The sequence below is a fragment of the Corythoichthys intestinalis genome, chromosome 12 (assembly GCF_030265065.1).
Source record: "Corythoichthys intestinalis isolate RoL2023-P3 chromosome 12, ASM3026506v1, whole genome shotgun sequence".
Taxonomy (NCBI): Eukaryota; Metazoa; Chordata; class Actinopteri; order Syngnathiformes; family Syngnathidae; genus Corythoichthys; species Corythoichthys intestinalis.
The window spans coordinates 45,850,859-45,869,090 of NC_080406.1; the positions used below are offsets into that span (position 1 = coordinate 45,850,859).

An 18,232-nucleotide genomic window follows, 5' to 3' on the forward strand; every position below is an offset into this window, starting at 1 on the left:
TGTCTTAACTGTTGTGATGCAAAAGCTTACTGATTTGAAGCATACAGTATCTAATATTAGCTACTTAGGGTAGCTAATTCACAAGTGCCAATACCTGACAGAATTCAGCCCAGGCAGTCACAGATAAAACCTGATGTCACTCTGTGATTTATTGTCATTTGTGTGTGTGTGTGTGTGTGTGTATCATCAGACTATATTCGTGAATATAGAGAACTGCTATTCTACATGCACATACAGTATCAGTATTAAGAAAAAAATAAATAAATAAAAATAACACATCACATTTGGGGTCATGTAGGTCGCAATTATATCTGGTATAAAAGTTTTTAATTAATATTCAATTTTAATTAAATATACATAAATACAGTATATACTGTATAATAAGTTCATTCATTCATTTATTTTCCGAGCCATTTATCCTCACGAGGGTCACGGGGGTGCTGGAGTCAATCTCAACTAACTATGGGCAGTAGGCGGGGTACACTCTAAATTGGTTGCCAGCAAATCGCAGGGCATAAGGAAACGAACAACCATTCACGCATACACTCATACCAAAGGACAATTTAGAGTGTTCAATAAGCCTCCCACGCTTGTTCTTGATTTGTGGGGGGAAACCGGAGTACCCGGAGAAAACCCACACAGGAAGGCCGGAGCCCGAGATTGAAGCCTTAATCTCAGAACAGTGAGGCGTATGTGCTATCCACTCTTCCACCATGCCGCCTGTGCCTCTTATATAAAATTAATAATCATTATTGTATTTTTTTATGTATATGTATGGCAGAAAACACTCAGGTGACTTACTTAAATTCCGCTCTGAAACCCCCAATTTGCCCAAATTTCAAAATGTTCCTATATGCATGTGTGAGACATCATTGGAAAGCTTAAAATCCCAATTTTTATGGGGGAAGAAAAAAATTGAACAGGAGGGCATTTCAAGAAAAAAAAAATGAAACCCCTAAATCCTAACTCAAGGTGAGATTATGAGAGAGCATACAGTAATTAAAGACACCATGATTTTAACGAGATATTATCACATACTTATCCTGTTTCGATCAAAAAACTAGACTAGCATGTCTCACCGAGTGTCAAGACACAGCTGTGAATGGCCACAGCCGGACTTTTGGGGGATTTTATGGGTGAAACACTGTAATATAACAAGGGTCGCAATGCAGAAATCACAGACATCGAGGAGTGGTCAAAATTTTCTTTTTTTATATATTTACCCTTTTAAACGTTTTTTTTTTTTTTCCAATTTTTCCTTGTTTGGATTGATCATCATCTACAATATTGGGGAAAATGCGAATGTAACAAAAAAATACCAATTAAGCGATAATTATGAGGTAGATATCCATAACTTATGTACAGAAATTTTTTTCATCGTGACGTAATTTTTTAAAAAGTTTCAAATATGTGAGTGAATAATTTTATAAAATCTTTTTTTTTTTTAAACTAAATATTAAAAAATCAATTAATGACTCTAAGCTAAATATGATAGACATTTCAAATAATAAATAAAATTACCTATCTACTTTTTATGGCTGGGTTGAAACAAAAGCGGCTGCGCAGTGTCTGTAAACATGGGTCTCCAGGGTAAAATGGACAGATTAAAAATAGTTCGGGGGCTTAATGTGCCATGAAACTGCTATGGCTGCATATAGACATATTGTTCTATCAAACACAACAGTTCTTTTGGCCTAAAATACCGCAGTTTCTTTTAAAGAGGGATGTAAGAGCAGCTTTTTCAGCCTTGTCTGTGTTTTCAACCATATATATTTTTATCAATTAATAACATTATAAATTATTACATTTTTATTAAGACTTTAAATTAGTAAAATTGAAATGAACAAAAAAAAAAAAACCAAAGGTTGAAATGAAAATAAACAAAGAACAAAGGTGCACTAATCAATCAGTCTAAATTAGATTTTTTTCATGGTATTTAACTCATTGCTTGACATTGACGACAATAGATGTCCAATTCATTTAAACTGGCGGCAACCTGTGAATGTTCGCGTTTCAGTGCCATGGATGAGAATGATCGGCGCCAACCTCACCTAGTCAAAATGGATTGGACGCCTAGCACCATCAGTGGCAGCTAATGAGTGTTATGAGTGCTGTTTTAAGGGTTGGTCAGCCTTTTTTTGGGGGGGGCTTAACGGCAGACAGAAACAAGAAAATAAAAAATAACACAAATAATTTTCAGGCCAAAAATTACAACAAAGCAGGAAAATTGTCACAACAGCAACATTTCAAATGAAGGCCAATCTTTATCCTCTTTGGTTGTCAACACATTTCCACGTCAATAATTGGAATTCTCTGTTGCATACAAATCTGAAGCTACATCTGTCCTTGGCAATATTTACATCGTTTTAATTCATTTTAATTCTACTATTTACTGTTCACCCTCTTGTGTTTTGCTTTGCTGCCAACAGGCCCTAGATCTTAGGAGGCCGAGTCAGCACTGTGCAACTCATTTATCAGACAGATGTCTCCCTCCCAAGCAATGAATAATCACATTCCTCCATCTGGCAGCAAGCACCCACCTGGTCTGCTTTGCAGCCGTCATGCTGCTGTTCTCTGCTATGCTTTGGCACCCGTCCTGTGTCTACCAAGCACCTTTTTTCGGGCATGCTTCCCAGATGCAACGTCTCTGTCGGGCTCTATTTGTTTTCTTGTGCTACTTTCCCCCTTTTAATCTATTTTCCCTTGCTTCCCTTCTCTCTAGCTCTCTTTGTGTTGTTTTGACCCAATCAAATAAACAAGCAGATTATGTGAGAGGAAAGAGTGGGGCAGAAAATAAAAAGGTTTGGGGGAGCAAAGGAAAAAAAGTCATCCATCTTCCTCTCTTTTAACATCATGAGTGTTTACACTCTTTGTCTTGTGATTATGTCTCTCGTCTTCCCTCACTTTGCATTGCTCCTAATAGAAACATCACTTAACCTTTAATAGGGCACTCATTTAACTCAATGGCTGTCATTGACGGCTCTAAACATCCAATCCATTTTCACTGGGCGAGGCGGTGAAACACTACGAAACATTAACATTCACAGCTTCCCCCAATTTAAATGAATTGGATGTCTATTGCTGACAATGGCAGGCAATGAGTTAAATACCATGAAAAAAAAATCTTAATTATGTGGGGCTTTTCCTTGCAAAGGCCCATATAGTAAAATTCTTTTTTTTTTTCCTTCGGCTTTGGCACGCCACACAGTCCGAACCGTTTGACCGAACATCACCGTTCAAATATCAAAACGACCGGAATTTTCGAGCAACACATGGAATTTTTCGAATGACCCGTTCGCCCGTAAACGCAGGTTTTTTGAAAAAGGTCACCACCAGATCTGGTAGTGACATGCTGTGATCACATCAGAAAATTCAGTTCCCCCCCCCAAAATGAATCTAGTCCTACAATTTTTGACCAAATTGCATAATTTACACATAAAAAAATTCCATGATGGAAAGGGGCATATAAGTTGTATTCAGAATGTGGCAAAAATCTAAAGTTCCTCCAAAATTCGTTAAAAACTGTCCCATTCATTTCTAATGGGCTGCCACTGACAGCCATGTATGTCCAAATTTCCCATTTATCTTCAATGGCAGGAAAACACACAGTAGGTCCTTGTGATTTTTTACCATTTACCATGACAGCCCATTGACATTCAGCTGACGCCCAAGTAAGTCGATGCCATTGACAGCCATGCAACAGTACGTGCCCCCAAAATGTCCCCAAATTAACAGGAAATGATCCGATATCAACAGGACGTGTCCATGAAATGTCCCAAAATCAACAGGATTCTTGAGAAATTGGAGTTTCTAGTTTCATTGTGTTATTGGGGGCCATAACTGGAGTATTTGGATCTTTATTCATCTTAATATTATTTTTTATGAGCATTTTATTATTTATTTATTTTTTTTAAAATTTCTTCTGTTTACACTATTTTTATCTTTATCTATGCACTGAACCGGGAAAAGCATTGCTATCATTCCATGATGTACGATGACAATAAATGGCATTAAGTTGTCTTCTATTCATTAATTTTTACTTTTTCATAAAATTTTGTATAAAAAATCTTTTATAATGGAAAAAATATGTATAAAGTTTGATAATGTAAGAAAGGAAAGGGAATGTTGAACACATGCAAATTCAATTTGACTCTGTGACTTTTGGCCTCATTCTCCCAAAATGTAATCACCTTTTCCGTTTTATATTACAAACATATCCTGCAAGATTAATACATAATCCCTGTGCGCGTTCTTGAGTTATTGTGAACACATACTGTACATACAAATTCAATTTGGGCTTGTGACCTTTGACCTTAACACCCCAGAATTTAATCACTTCTTTTATTTAGAATTAAAAAACAAGTTTGATAATAATTCCTATATTTGTTCTTTAGTTATCTTGAGCAAAAACATACAGACAAGCAAATAGACAGACAGACATGGAACTGAATACTTAAACTTCGCCTTTTGTTGGTTACACATATTGGCGGAGGTAATTATAATCGAGACCTGGCATCCACATAAATTTTGGGTCATGTGGCCACATTGTATACCAATTGTTATTAATGAGTCCTACTGTGTCAAATATGTGATGTCAATGTATTTGGACCCACAAACTTTTTTTTCTCCTAAAAGTAGTTTCTTACCCTATAAAGGGTAAAGGGCACTTTAATTTGGATTTGATTTTATTTGGATTTGATTTCTAACTGTAGACTATTTATACTAGATGCTGTATTTATTTTATGTATTAAGTCTAGTTTCCACTGTGAACTCCTCAGGTTTGCCACCTTCCCCTGGATGTATCTCTTATCTGGCGTATTCAAGGATGCAGAGACGGCCTTCATCACCTACGTGTGCATTAACCTTTGCATCAGCATCAATACTATTATGTCCACCTCTATTCTCTATTTTATGGGTCAGCGTATAACAACGGCTGTAGAGGTCAGAATCGCTTAATTTTTGTAATCACACAACAACCATAAGTAGTTACAATGTTCCACTTCTCATATGGTGGCTCCCCTTGTGGTCTCCTTCAGAAAGAGAACGTCGAAAATATCTTCAATATATTGAGCAACGTCTTCCTCATCTTCCCTCAATTCAACTTTGGAAATGGACTGATGAAGCTGGCTAGAATGAATGTCGAGGTCCAGGTCCTTAGAGGCTATGGCATTGATGCCTACAAGAACCCATACTCAATAGAGGTTCTCGGCTGGATGTTCATCTCCTCTATCATTCTAAGCGTGGTGTTCTTTGCACTGCGACTCTTGCTGAACACATCCCTTGTGCGCAAAGTCAGGTAAGAGATGTGAAAAATGGGAGATGGGAGATGGGAAAAAAAAGTCTTTCATTAACTTTTTCAGTGCCGTTCCTGTCATATATGTCCAATCGGGAGCTGCAACCTATGGCTCTAGAGACGCATGTCGCTCTTTTCATCCTTCTGCTGTAAATTTTAAAATGGTTTGTCACTAGACTCCGATAGATCTTTTACTCTCAAAATAATTTGTACATATTTTTCCCACAATGGCATTGACAGAGTTAATATGGGGTTTTAATCAGTTTGAAGCATCGTTTGTTGGCAATATATTTTACAAAAAGAATAGCATCAGTCCAGCCTTTTCAAAATTCATGTTTGAGAATTAAACATCATTAGAATGAAGGATGTTTTTTATCTAAAGCTGGCATTTGTGAAACAAGTTTAAGAAGTATTTTTTTCAAAGGTTTCTTGTACTTAGGAGGCTGTACAATGATTTTATATTTAGAAGCAGTACGGTTTTTGCCTTTACGCAAGATGCACAACAGAATGGGGAAAAAAAACAGCAACTTTAATGGACAATGCAAAAAGAACTGTACAGGTCAATGAATAATAAAATTTAGATAAGTAAATAAGTAAAGAGAATCTGTGAAGAAAACTTAATAATCAAGTGAATTGTTTTTTTAGGAACAGAGCACAACAATATACCATAATTTTCGGACTATAAGCCGCAACCTTTTTCTTTCATTTTGAATCCTGCGGCTTATAGTCCGGTGCTGCTTATTCGTTGATTTATTTGGGTTAATAGGTAACACATTCCTCCTAGCATGCATTGCAGTGCTACAGATGTAAATAACAATCAAAATTCATGTTCTGTGCTAATTATTTATTCAGTTACTGTCCAAGTTGTTTCATTAATTGCTAGTTATGGTATTTGGTAACACTTTATTTGACAGCAGTGTCATAAGACTGTCATTAGACCATCATATTTATGACATGACACTATAATAGGCATTACTCAAGGCTTATGCCAAATGTCGTTAAGTGTCATCCGGCAAATTATGTCACTGACTCCATTTATGTCCAGCTCAGTTCTTTTGCATCCACTCAAAAGTGAGATGATTTGCCGGCTAACACGAAATGACATCTGTTATAATCATTCATTAATGCTCATGAGAGTGTCATGTCATAATTATGATTGTCTAATGACAGTCCTATTGGGCCACTGTCAAATATAACGTTACCAAATACCATAACTAGCAATTAATGAAACAACTGGAACAGTAACTGAATAAATAATTAGCATAGAACATTAATTTTGATTGTTATATACATCTGTAGCACTGCAATGCATGCTAGGAGGCATATTCGACAACAACAGTGTTGACACCAGGTGGCAGCAGTGGGAGCAGTGATGGCCAAATGAAGCTTTTTGAAGCAAAGAAGCTTTGCAACTAATTGGATCAAAGCTTCATGGTGGTTCATTTGGTCTTAAGACAGTCTTATGATGTCAAATAAAGTGTTACCGGTTAATATCTTTAGTGTAAATATCCCATAATACAGTGAGGACAGCTGTGGCTTATACTCAAGGGGGACGCATCTATGAACAAATGCTGTTTTTGTGTCACATTTGGTGGGTGGCGGCTTATTGTCAGGTTTGCTTTATAGTGCAAACATTACAGTAGTGTGACTGACTATAGTGTGTCATTCAGTTATTCCCAATTATTTTAAATATCCAGTCACAATTTTCCCAACGCTTAGTCATTGTCATCATTTTTCCTCCCTCGAAGGCACCTGATTCTGGGCAGGAAAAAGGTGTCCCAATTGGTTGAGGACGAGGATGAAGATGTCAAAGCTGAGCGCTTGCGAGTGGCAAGTGGAGCAGCAGGTTCTGACATCCTACAAGTCAACCAGCTCACCAAGATTTATCGGCATCTTAACAAGAAGATTTATGCTGTCAAAAGGCTTTCTGTGGGAATTCCTGCTGGAGAGGTAATCCTGCCAATCCACACGTAGTCTACCTTTTCCTTGTGGGAAGCTAGGGAACCATTAAGTCATGGGCTGCCATTGACGGTGATAGACGAATCAGATTTGCTCTAAAAATGGATTGTTTACATATACAGTGGGGCAAATAAGTATTTTGTCAACCACTAATTGTGCAAGTTCTCCCACTTGAAAATATTAGAGAGGCCTGTAATTGCCAACATGGTTAAACCTCAACCATGAGAGACAGAATGTGGAAAAAAAAAAAAAAAAAAGAAAATCACATTGTTTGATTTTTAAAGAATTTATTTGCAAATTATGGTGGAAAATAAGCATTTGATCAATACCAAAAGTTCATATCAATACTTTTTTATGTACCCTTTGTTGGCAATAACGGAGGCCAAACGTTTTCTGTAACTCTTCACAAGCTTTTCACACACTGTTGCTGGTATTTTGGCCCATTCCTCCATGCAGTTCTCCTCTAGAGCCGTGATGTTTTGGGGTTGACGTTGGGCAACACAGACTTTCAACTCCCTCTGCAGATTTTCTATGGGGTTGAGACCTGGAGACTGGCTAGGCCACTCCAGGACCTTGAAATGCTTCTTACGAAGCCACTCCTTTGTTGCCCTGGCTGTGTGTTTGGGATCATTGTCATGCTGAAAGACCCAGCCACGTCTCATCTTCAATGCCCTTGCTGATGGAAGGAGATTTTCACTCAAAATCTCTCGATACATGGCCCCATTCATTCTTTCCTTTACACAGATCAATCGTCCTGGTCCCTTTGCAGAAAAACAGCCCCAAAGCATGACGTTTCCACCCGCATGCTTCACAGTGGGTATGGTGCAATTGAGTATTATTTTTCCTCCAAACAAGAGACCCTGTGTTTCTACCAAAAAGTTCAATTTTGGTTTCATCTGACCGTAACACATTCTCCCAGTCCTCTTCTGGATCATCCAAATGCTCTCTAGCGAACCGCAGACGGGCCTGGAAGTGTACTGGCTTCAGCAGGGGGACACTTCTGGCAGTGCAGGATTTGAGTCCCTGGCGGCGCATTGTGTTACTGATAGTAACCTTTGTTACTGTGGTTCCAGCTCTCTGTAGGTCATTAACTAGGTCCCCCCGTGTGGTTCTGGGATTTTTGCTCCCCGTTCTTGTTATCATTTTGACGCCACGGGATGAGGAGGGAGTTGAAAGTCCGTGTTGCCCAACGACAGCCCCAAAACATCACTGCTCTAGAGGAGATCTGCATGGAGGAATGGGCCAAAATACCAGCAACAGTGTGTGAAAAGCTTGTGAAGAGTTACAGAAAACGTTTGGCCTCCGTTATTGCCAACAAAGGGTACATAAGAAAATACAGTATTGAGATGAACTTTTGGTATTGACCAAATACTTATTTTCCACCATGATTTGCAAATAAATTCTTTAAAAATCAAACAATGTGATTTTCAGTTTTTTTTCCACATTCTGTCTCTCATGGTTGAGGTTTACCCATGTTGATAATGACAGGCCTCTCTAATATTTTCAAGTGGGAGAACTTGCACAATTAGTGGTTGACTAAATACTTATTTGCCCCACTGTAGACCAGTGAATAACTTTGGCATATTAGTACTTATAACACACCAACTAAGGAAACAGTTTAACAACCATCCTACTGCCGTAATGGCTTTAATGTTATTTCATAAGTTTAACATTGGCTGCCAATGATGGTTATAGACATCCAATCCAAATGGATTGAAAGTCTACCGCTGTCAATAGCTTAATAATCACAAAATGTAACTTCTTGCAAATGTTCTGAAGAATATATATATATATATATATATATATATATATATATATATATATATATATATACACAGTGCCTTGCAAAAGTATTCGGCCCCCTTGAATCTTGCAACCTTTCGCCACATTTCAGGCTTCAAACATAAAGATATGAAATTTAATTTTTTTGTCAAGAATCAACAACAAGTGGGACACAATCGTGAAGTGGAACAACATTTATTGGATAATTTAAACTTTTTTAACAAATAAAAAACTGATAAGTGGGGCGTGCAATATTATTCGGCCCCTTTATTTTCAGTGCAGCAAACTCACTCCAGAAGTTCAGTGAGGATCTCTGAATGATCCAATGTTGTCCTAAATGACCGATGATGATAAATAGAATCCACCTGTGTGTAATCAAGTCTCCGTATAAATGCACCTGCTCTGTGATAGTCTCAGGGTTCTGTTTAAAGTGCAGAGAGCATTATGAAAACCAAGGAACACACCAGGCAGGTCCGAGATACTGTTGTGAAGAAGTTTAAAGCCGGATTTGGATACAAAAAGATTTCCCAAGCTTTAAACATCTCAGGGAGCACTGTGCAAGCCATCATATTGAAATGGAAGGAGCATCAGACCACTGCAAATCTACCAAGACCCGGCGGTCCTTCCAAACTTTCTTCTCAAACAAGGAGAAAACTGATCAGAGATGCAGCCAAGAGGCCCATGATCACTCTGGATGAACTGCAGAGATCTACAGCTGAGGTGGGAGAGTCTGTCCATAGGACAACAATCAGTCGTACACTGCACAAATCTGGCCTTTATGGAAGAGTGGCAAGAAGAAAGCCATTTCTCAAAGATATCCATAAAAAGTCTCGTTTAAAGTTTGCCACAAGCCACCTGGGAGACACACCAAACATGTGGAAGAAGGTGCTCTGGTCAGATGAAAGCAAAATTGAACTTTTTGGCCACAATGCAAAACGATATGTTTGGCGTAAAAGCAACACAGCTCATCACCCTGAACACACCATCCCCACTGTCAAACATGGTGGTGGCAGCATCATGGTTTGGGCCTGCTTTTCTTCAGCAGGGACAGGGGAGATGGTTAAAATTGACGGGAAGATGGATGCAGCCAAATACAGGAACATTCTGGAAGAAAACCTGTTGGTATCTGCACAAGACCTCTGAGACTGGGACGGAGATTTATCTTCCAACAGGACAATGATCCAAAACATAAAGCCAAATCTACAATGGAATGGTTCAAAAATAAACGTATCCAGGTGTTAGAATGGCCAAGTCAAAGTCCAGACCTGAATCCAATCGAGAATCTGTGGAAAGAGCTGAAGACTGCTGTTCACAAACACTCTCCATCCAACCTCACTGAGCTCGAGTTGTTTTGCAAGGAAGAATGGGCAAGAATGTCAGTCTCTCGATGTGCAAAACTGATAGAAACATACCCCAAGCGACTTGCAGCTGTAATTGGAGCAAAAGGTGGCGCTACAAAGTATTAACGCAAGGGGGCCAAATAATATTGCACGCCCCACTTTTCAGTTTTTTATTTGTTAAAAAAGTTTAAATTATCCAATAAATTTTGTTCCACTTCACGATTGTGTCCCACTTGTTGTTAATCCTTGACAAAAAATTTTAATTTTATATCTTTATGTTTGAAGCCTGAAATGTGGCGAAAGGTTGCAAGGTTCAAGGGGGCCGAATACTTTTGCAAGGCACTGTATATATATATATATATATATATGTTTTATGCATAGACTTCATAATGATATTGATGGGATACATTCCCCAGACACTGAGCCACTCCTTCAAGTAGGGGGCCGTCCCACACTCCGCTTCAGTCGGTTGAAGTCGGTGGCAGTTATTCTCAAAGAAATGCAGCGATCCAACGCCGGATTTAGGTTGAAAAAGTACGAAAGCTGTACCGCATACAAACAGGAAGGATTGTCTTAGGAGTGATTTGTTTGAGGTTTCAAGGTTATTATTATATTTTTTGTACCATGCATGCATTTTGAAACATTGTGACAAAAGTCAATGGGGGAAATTAACCGCTACAGCATCGGCATCATAATTCGCAACATTTAGGTAAAATAAATGCTAACTGTCCGTTTTTTTTTTTTTTTTTTTGCTTTTAACCATGAATCGAGACTGTTTTACATTATATCTATAAAGAATTTAGATATTTAAGCATTTATTCACAAGAATTTTCAACATAAAAAGCTGTTTCTGGTGATAAGGCGGCGCCACAGTGGCTTAAAGACTAGCAGCACATTCGACATATTTACATGAAATGAATGCTAACTGCCCGTTTGTCTTTTTTTTTTTGCTTTTAACCAAGAATCGAGACTGTTTTATGTCCATATCTATAAAGAATTCAGAGATTTAAGAATTTATTCACAAGAATTTTCAACGTAAAGAGCTGTTTGTGGTGATAAGGCGGTGTCACAGTGGCTTAAACATTGGCAGCACATTCGACGTATTTACGTAAAATAAATGCTAACTGCCCGATTTTTTTTTTTTTCTGATTTTAACCAAGAATGAAGACTGTTTTACGTCCATATTTATAAAGAATTCAGCGATTGAAGTATTTATTCACAAGAATTTTTAACGTAAAAAGCTCTGTGTTTCCACTCGGTCAGTGTCCTGTCAATATATTATAATGTCTATGTTTTATGATTAGAACTGTTCTGTTCGGAAAGAGGTTGCATATTTAACATTATGTCCAGCATTATGGTCAAATGTGCCTTTTTAAATAAATGATTTATCTCTTCCCAAAGTGCTTTGGTCTGCTAGGAGTGAACGGAGCAGGAAAAACAACCACTTTCAAGATGCTTACAGGAGAAGTTAGCCCCAGTGATGGCAGTGCACAGATCAGGGCCTGGGATGGGTAAGGAACTTGTTCATATTTTTTTTATTTTTTAAAAGCACAGCCAAGCAAGTGAGATGAAAGCATATGGTACTCATTTGAAGTTTGCTGACTTACATCATCTGTGATGATGAATGTTTTAGCTGTTGTGTTTTATTGTTGGAAGATTGCTTCAGCACCAGATTTGCTACGTGCATGTTCTGTGTTCATTGTGATGCCATGCTAATATTTTTATTCAGTTAATTCGTCCCACCACAAATCTGTGATTGTGCGCTTGCAGAATTGAGTATTTCAATGCTTTTTGCAGAAATCAAAACACTGCGAAATACAGGGTGAGGTGTGGAATATTACATTTTGCCTGTAGTTTTCATGCTGGCCACTAAATATCGCGGTAAAGCAGCGCCTGCCACTGGCCCTGCTTGGTATAGAAACTGAAGAAGACTGCATTTTTGCATCAATTCAAGCAGACTGCTAATGGCTGGAGGAGCATTGTCTCACGACAAATCCTGCGACGTCAGCAATAGTGTGAAATATTACCGCTTCTACGAGAGCAAAATAATACCCATAACATTTTTTTGTTTTTAAAATAGAAGAATACAAATAAATACAATACATACTAGAATTCATGCATCATCATTGTGTTAATTTACTCTATAGCTATTCTAAGTTGTGTTTTTTTTCGAACCGCAAAATTAAAATGGTTCTCCACGGTATCTCTGCTTTTTTTCGGCAGTTTCCAAGGGGCGGGGAGTTATATTATTGATTTAGATCATTAACAGTGACTAAAAAACAAACTGTGTAAATTCAAAATTGTTTCTAAAGACATTGTAGTTAATGAGGATGTTTTTGGTCCACATTACTCTTTCGGACCCTTTGTACTCAATAATTTACCTTGGCAATGTTTTTCCTCGGAAAATGAAGTTACTTTGAAGCTTACAAATATAGATTTGGCTGAGTGACTGAAATTCTCAAATATTTTCATATTATTATGAAAAGTGTATTTCTTTTTTTTTTTTTTTTTAATTTTCTTTTTTTTTTTTAATGGCTTTTCATTTTAATATGTGACACTGTCATCACCGTCTGACGGAATGTAGATTAACTGCATTTATTTATCACATATGGTTGTGTAGCATAAGTCATTACTCAAACATGAAATCACATCGAGATTTACAGGCAATCTTAGGCTTTGCAGTTTAAAGCGCCATTCATGAGTCTAGTTGGAACAACCTCTATGTCCAGTTCCCCTCTTAAATATTCTAAACACGTTTCAAGTGCATCTGTCTATTTTTCGCGTGTTTCCTCAGGCGTCTGGTAGACATTATGGAGTGCCGGCACAAGGGAATCAACATCGGCTACTGTCCCCAGGTGGATGCATTGGATAATCTGCTCACTGGAGAGGAGCACTTGTATTTTTATGCTCGTATTCATGGCATCTCAAAGAGGGAGATAGACAAGGTAACACTTAAAGGCTGTGATGTTTTTCCATCTTAGAACTGTAATGATTCTAAAAGTGTCTGATAAGAGGTTGGATGCATCCATGCTGAAGTAATCAGCAGGTGTGATGATATCGAGTGATGACTGCTGATTCTTGGGCACCTCAAAATGTTTTACACTTCTGTTGTCAGCTTGTAAAATTTTTACCTCAGACTTACTCATTTCGTAGTCCTCAATTAAGTTGTCACCAAGGCACCATTTTTCTCCTTTATTGTTCTCAGGACCAATGAGTTGTTCCTGTGTGGATTTCTTAGTTCTTTTCAGAAATATCCAGTGCAACTGATCAATATGTCATTCAATTTCCCATTAATTGATGGCAATTAATCATCTTCAAAAGTGTGTGAAAATTTGCTGAAGAATCAAGGAAATTATGTAGGCATATTTATTCCATTTCCACTCAATCCAACTTTATGAAACACTCATAAAAAACAATGTTGACAAAAGGGCTGTACAAAGCAGTAAAGGTAAACGGACAAAAAAGGGGGAAGGAAATCAATAGTAACATTAAAATATAAAAGCAATATGTCAGCACTTCAAACTTTGTTTCAAAGCCAAAGCGAAAAGGTGTGTTTAAAGAGACTTATAAACAGAAAGTGAACCAGACTGCCGAAGGTGCAAAGGCAGCTTTATTCCACTATTTTAGAGCAGCAACTGAAAAGATCCAGTCCCATCTGAGTAATATTTTTGTTTTTGCAACAGCTAACAAGCAGTTGTTGACCTAAGGGTACATACGGGATTGACTGGAGCAGGTCGAACAGGTGAAATAGGGCCAGACCATTGGGGCATTTAAAAACAAATAATTTGCAAATCAGTAAAGAAGGAAGTGGAAACTAGTGCAATGACTGAAATGGGTGTAAAGCGTTCCTTTTTTTAGTACGATGAAAGCAAGCTATTTTCGGGGGCGAACAAAAAACAACATACCCATTAGGGGTGTGTCATCTTAGGCTCCCCACGATTCGATTAGATTACGTTTCTGGGTGCTACGATTCGATTATGAAATGATGATCATGGTATTGTTGATGATCACTATTATCACGATTATCGATGCATCATACATTACTAATTAATAAAGTAGCCAAACAAATTTATGTCTATGTCCATTATTTATTTAAAATATCGTAATGATTTAACAGGAACGATGAAAACATGCCCATACAAAAAAAGCTGCCCTTAAACTGCTTTTTTTATTTACAAGAAAGTGCAAAAACATTAACCATTTTAAAGGCAGTACTTATTTCTCAACATGCCCATACAACACACAGCTGACCCTGGGGTGCTCTTTTTCACAAAAATGTGCAAAAAATTAGCTGTTTCAAAGGCAGCACTTATTTCTCTCAACAAAACAATACAATTTACACTGGTGGAATGAATTCCACATTGTCTGGATCAAACAAAGTGTCGTCAGAAATAAGACGCCTTTTAACCAGTATACTTTGTGCTATTTCACATTTTTGTAGTGTTACCGCTGTACTTAATCCTAGTTTTAAACATATTGTATCTGGAGTAACTTTTTTAGTCACCAAACAACACCCAACTTGACATGGAAAGACATGTTAGCGAAGTCGCTAATTAGCATAGCGCTCGGTGCTAACTAGTAACATCTCAAAAACAACAACAATAAAAGCTAAACAGTACAAGAGGGTTCTTGCACACACCTCTGATAGACGGGCACGGGACTTAGCAAAACACTTGGGACTTTTTCCTATTAACACAACTTGAACCAACTGCTCGACAACTGAAAGACAAGGAGCAACGAACTATCTCTCTTTCCCTCTCGCTCTAAAAAATAACTTGCGCACAGAAGAGGATCCAAAGCACAACCGCCAGTCTCATTCACAAATTTATTTTCGAGTCTTTTGCAAAGGACTAAATCTCTCGCTCAGTAACCAGCAGCATCCATCATAACGTTGTGCGTGCGTCCATTAAAGGTGTCGGGACGGCAGACGTGTCATGAATTTCGTTCCGCTACTAGCGGCTGTCATAAAGTTATCAAGGAAAATCATCGTTTTGAACATTTACGAATCGTAATCGAATCGTAATGTGTCGAATCGCGATGCATCTAATAATCGTTTTTTTTTGGCACGCCCTTAATACCTATAATAAAGCATGGTGGCACAAAAAACAAAGCAGGCTTCTTTTTGAAAGACACAAAAAACATCAGGAAAAGCCGACTAGCACATCTGCACTTTGTTAGGTATTAATCAGAGGGACTGACTGCTGATCTCAACGTCTCCTCCATTTTGACTGGGAGGAGCGGTCGAATGATCGCTCTCAGGCCTTCGCAGTCAAAATGGATTGGACGTCAACTGCCGTCAATGCCAGCCAATGAGTTAATGGTGGCAGGTTATGTGCTGACTCCCCTTTAACATTGTGATTTGTCTAATATGATCTAATTGCATGCCCATCCTAGTCACAAGATGAAGTGCACATTTCAGTTAATATTCATTTGTTTTGAAAAGTATTTTCCCCAAAAACCTTGCACGTATTTGAACAGTTGCACAAAGACTTTTTGAGACAGCATGACAATGACTCGTCTCGGCCTGTAAGGCTGCAATGATGTTATTATGGTCCTTTTAGTGTGGTCAGGATTGCAGCAATGGCTATAATGGCCGCAGCATCCATGATGGCTTAATGAACAAAGATGAAGATGGGGCTGGAGTTCTTCACATGGTGTCTCCCACTTACAGTCTCGCATCCTTTGTTGTGGATAATGGGACATGCCTTAATGGGGTCATTACACATTGTCATGTTTTTGTCAGATTTAATGTGCTGGAAAACGTCAGGTGAGAGGGGGGTGATACAGTTGACAGATTGTCAAAAATAAGTGTTGGGGAAAAAAATACTACGGCAAATCCTCAATATAACATACAAACCTGTAACTTACGCGATTTCGACTTTACGACGCTGGAGTCTCGTCCGCCATTTTGTCTCACGTGTTTTTTTTTTTGTTTTTTTGTTTTTTAAAGTCCCATAAACAGTACCTTATTGTACCTCACAGTATCTTATTTTTTACTTCATTAATATGACGTGCTCTGTTCTCACTAAATGTGAAGTTGTTCAGCTTTACAGAGTAAACAAGGCAACTGTTTTCTTTTTGAAGCTTTTAAATTCCTTCACCTTTTGTACAATTTGTAAAGCTGTAACACACATGTACACTATGGTCAAAACAACACGCATTTTAACAATAAAACATTTGACACAAAACAATTGGTGTTCAAATTAGGGCTGTCAAAATTATCGCGTTAACGGGCGGTAATTAATTTTTTAAATTAATCATGTTAAAATATTTGACCTAATTAACGCACATGCCCCGCTCAAACAGATTAAAATGACAGCACCGTGTTATTTTCCACTTGTTACTTGTGTTTTTTTGGTGTTTTGTCACCCTCTGCTGGCGCTTGGGTGCGACTGATTTTATAAGTTTAAGCACCATGAGGATTGTGTAATTAGCTACTAGTTTATTTTTTGATTGGAAATGAAAATATTAAGAGGGGTTTTAATATAAAGTTTCTATAACGTGTACTAAAATTATCTTTTAAGAACTACAAGTCTTTCTATACATGGATTGCTTTAACAGAATGTTAATAATGTTAATATCATCTTCTTGATTTATCGTTATAATAAACAAATACAGTATTTATGTACAGTATGTTGAATGTATATATCCGTCTTGTGTCTTATCTTTCCATTCCAACAATAATTTACAGAAAAATATGGCATATTTTATAGATGGTTTGAATTGCGATTAATTACGATTCATTTTTAAGCTGTGATTAACTCGATTAAAAATTTTAATCGTTTGACAGCCCTAGTTCAAACGTCCATCTAGTCTGATCAATATGTATTTTATTAGATTAAATTAGCATAATATGCCCAACAAAAGTCCGCTATCTTAAATGCTACGAATGCTAACTTATTTACAATTCTCATAGCAAATGGCTCACATGTAACCACAAACTGTAGCTGTAAACTTAATCACAAAAGCATACACAAACATATATTAGCTGAAAGAACTTACAGCCTAATGTGGGCCAAACCAGAGCGCAGCTATCCTATATCCATTGATGTCTGAGTCTGCTACTTAGTCATACAAGGCGACAGTCCAGCCAGACCCAACGCTACCACCAAAGGGCCATCATTAAACAAAATACAATACCGTTGGATTTTTTGGATAGTTATTTTGTAGGTGTACTTAAAAGGTTAATTCCGATTTATGTAGAAATTAGGGTTACGTTGCTAGCGTAGGAACGGAACGCGTTCGTAACCAGGGGACTACCTGAATACACTACAATATGAAGTACAGTATGTCATGAATGTATAGTGATTTGGAATTGACAGTCAAACTTCTACAAACATGTAACATTGATATGTGACGTTGATTATGATGTCTTTTTATCTAAAGTTTCATAATTTGTTTGTGGCTTTAAAAATGTTGTTTTTATTTCATTATTAATCCCTGCATGTGTTTTTCAGGTGGTAAATTACCTTTTAAAAAGACTGGAGCTGAACTACTATCGGAACATAACCACTGATGGCTATAGTTGTGGGACACGCAGGAAGCTGTCTACTGCTATCGCTCTCATTGGTCATCCTCAGATTTTGCTCCTGGTGAGTTTACACATTTGTGGGCATGATTCTTGACCTAAAGGGAGTTTGTATACTACTAGCAGTGTTGTCACCGATTACTTGAAAAAGTAATTCAATTATTGATTACGCCTCAAAAAAGTAATCCAGTTACTTTTTTGATTACTTCATTTTCAAAGCAACTAAGTTACTTTAAAAGTAAATTATCAGTTACTTTTTACCAATTTTTCGCCCTTTGCTGCCTCAACATAGGAATGACAACAGAAAATTGTCATCGCATGTAACTGACT

General features: G+C 37.6%; 1 protein-coding gene across 2 annotated transcripts in view; it reads left to right on the forward strand.

Moving 5' to 3' along the window:
* LOC130927417 (glucosylceramide transporter ABCA12-like) overlaps positions 1-18,232 on the forward strand; it is a 105,085-nt gene that overhangs the window by 77,767 nt on the left and 9,086 nt on the right. For both annotated transcript variants that reach the window (XM_057853228.1, XM_057853229.1), the window contains 6 exons: positions 4,779-4,941; positions 5,037-5,296; positions 7,042-7,243; positions 11,776-11,885; positions 13,169-13,319; positions 17,832-17,966. In XM_057853228.1, the coding sequence (XP_057709211.1) occupies positions 4,779-4,941; positions 5,037-5,296; positions 7,042-7,243; positions 11,776-11,885; positions 13,169-13,319; positions 17,832-17,966 (1,021 nt within the window). The remainder of the gene's footprint in view (positions 1-4,778; positions 4,942-5,036; positions 5,297-7,041; positions 7,244-11,775; positions 11,886-13,168; positions 13,320-17,831; positions 17,967-18,232) is intronic.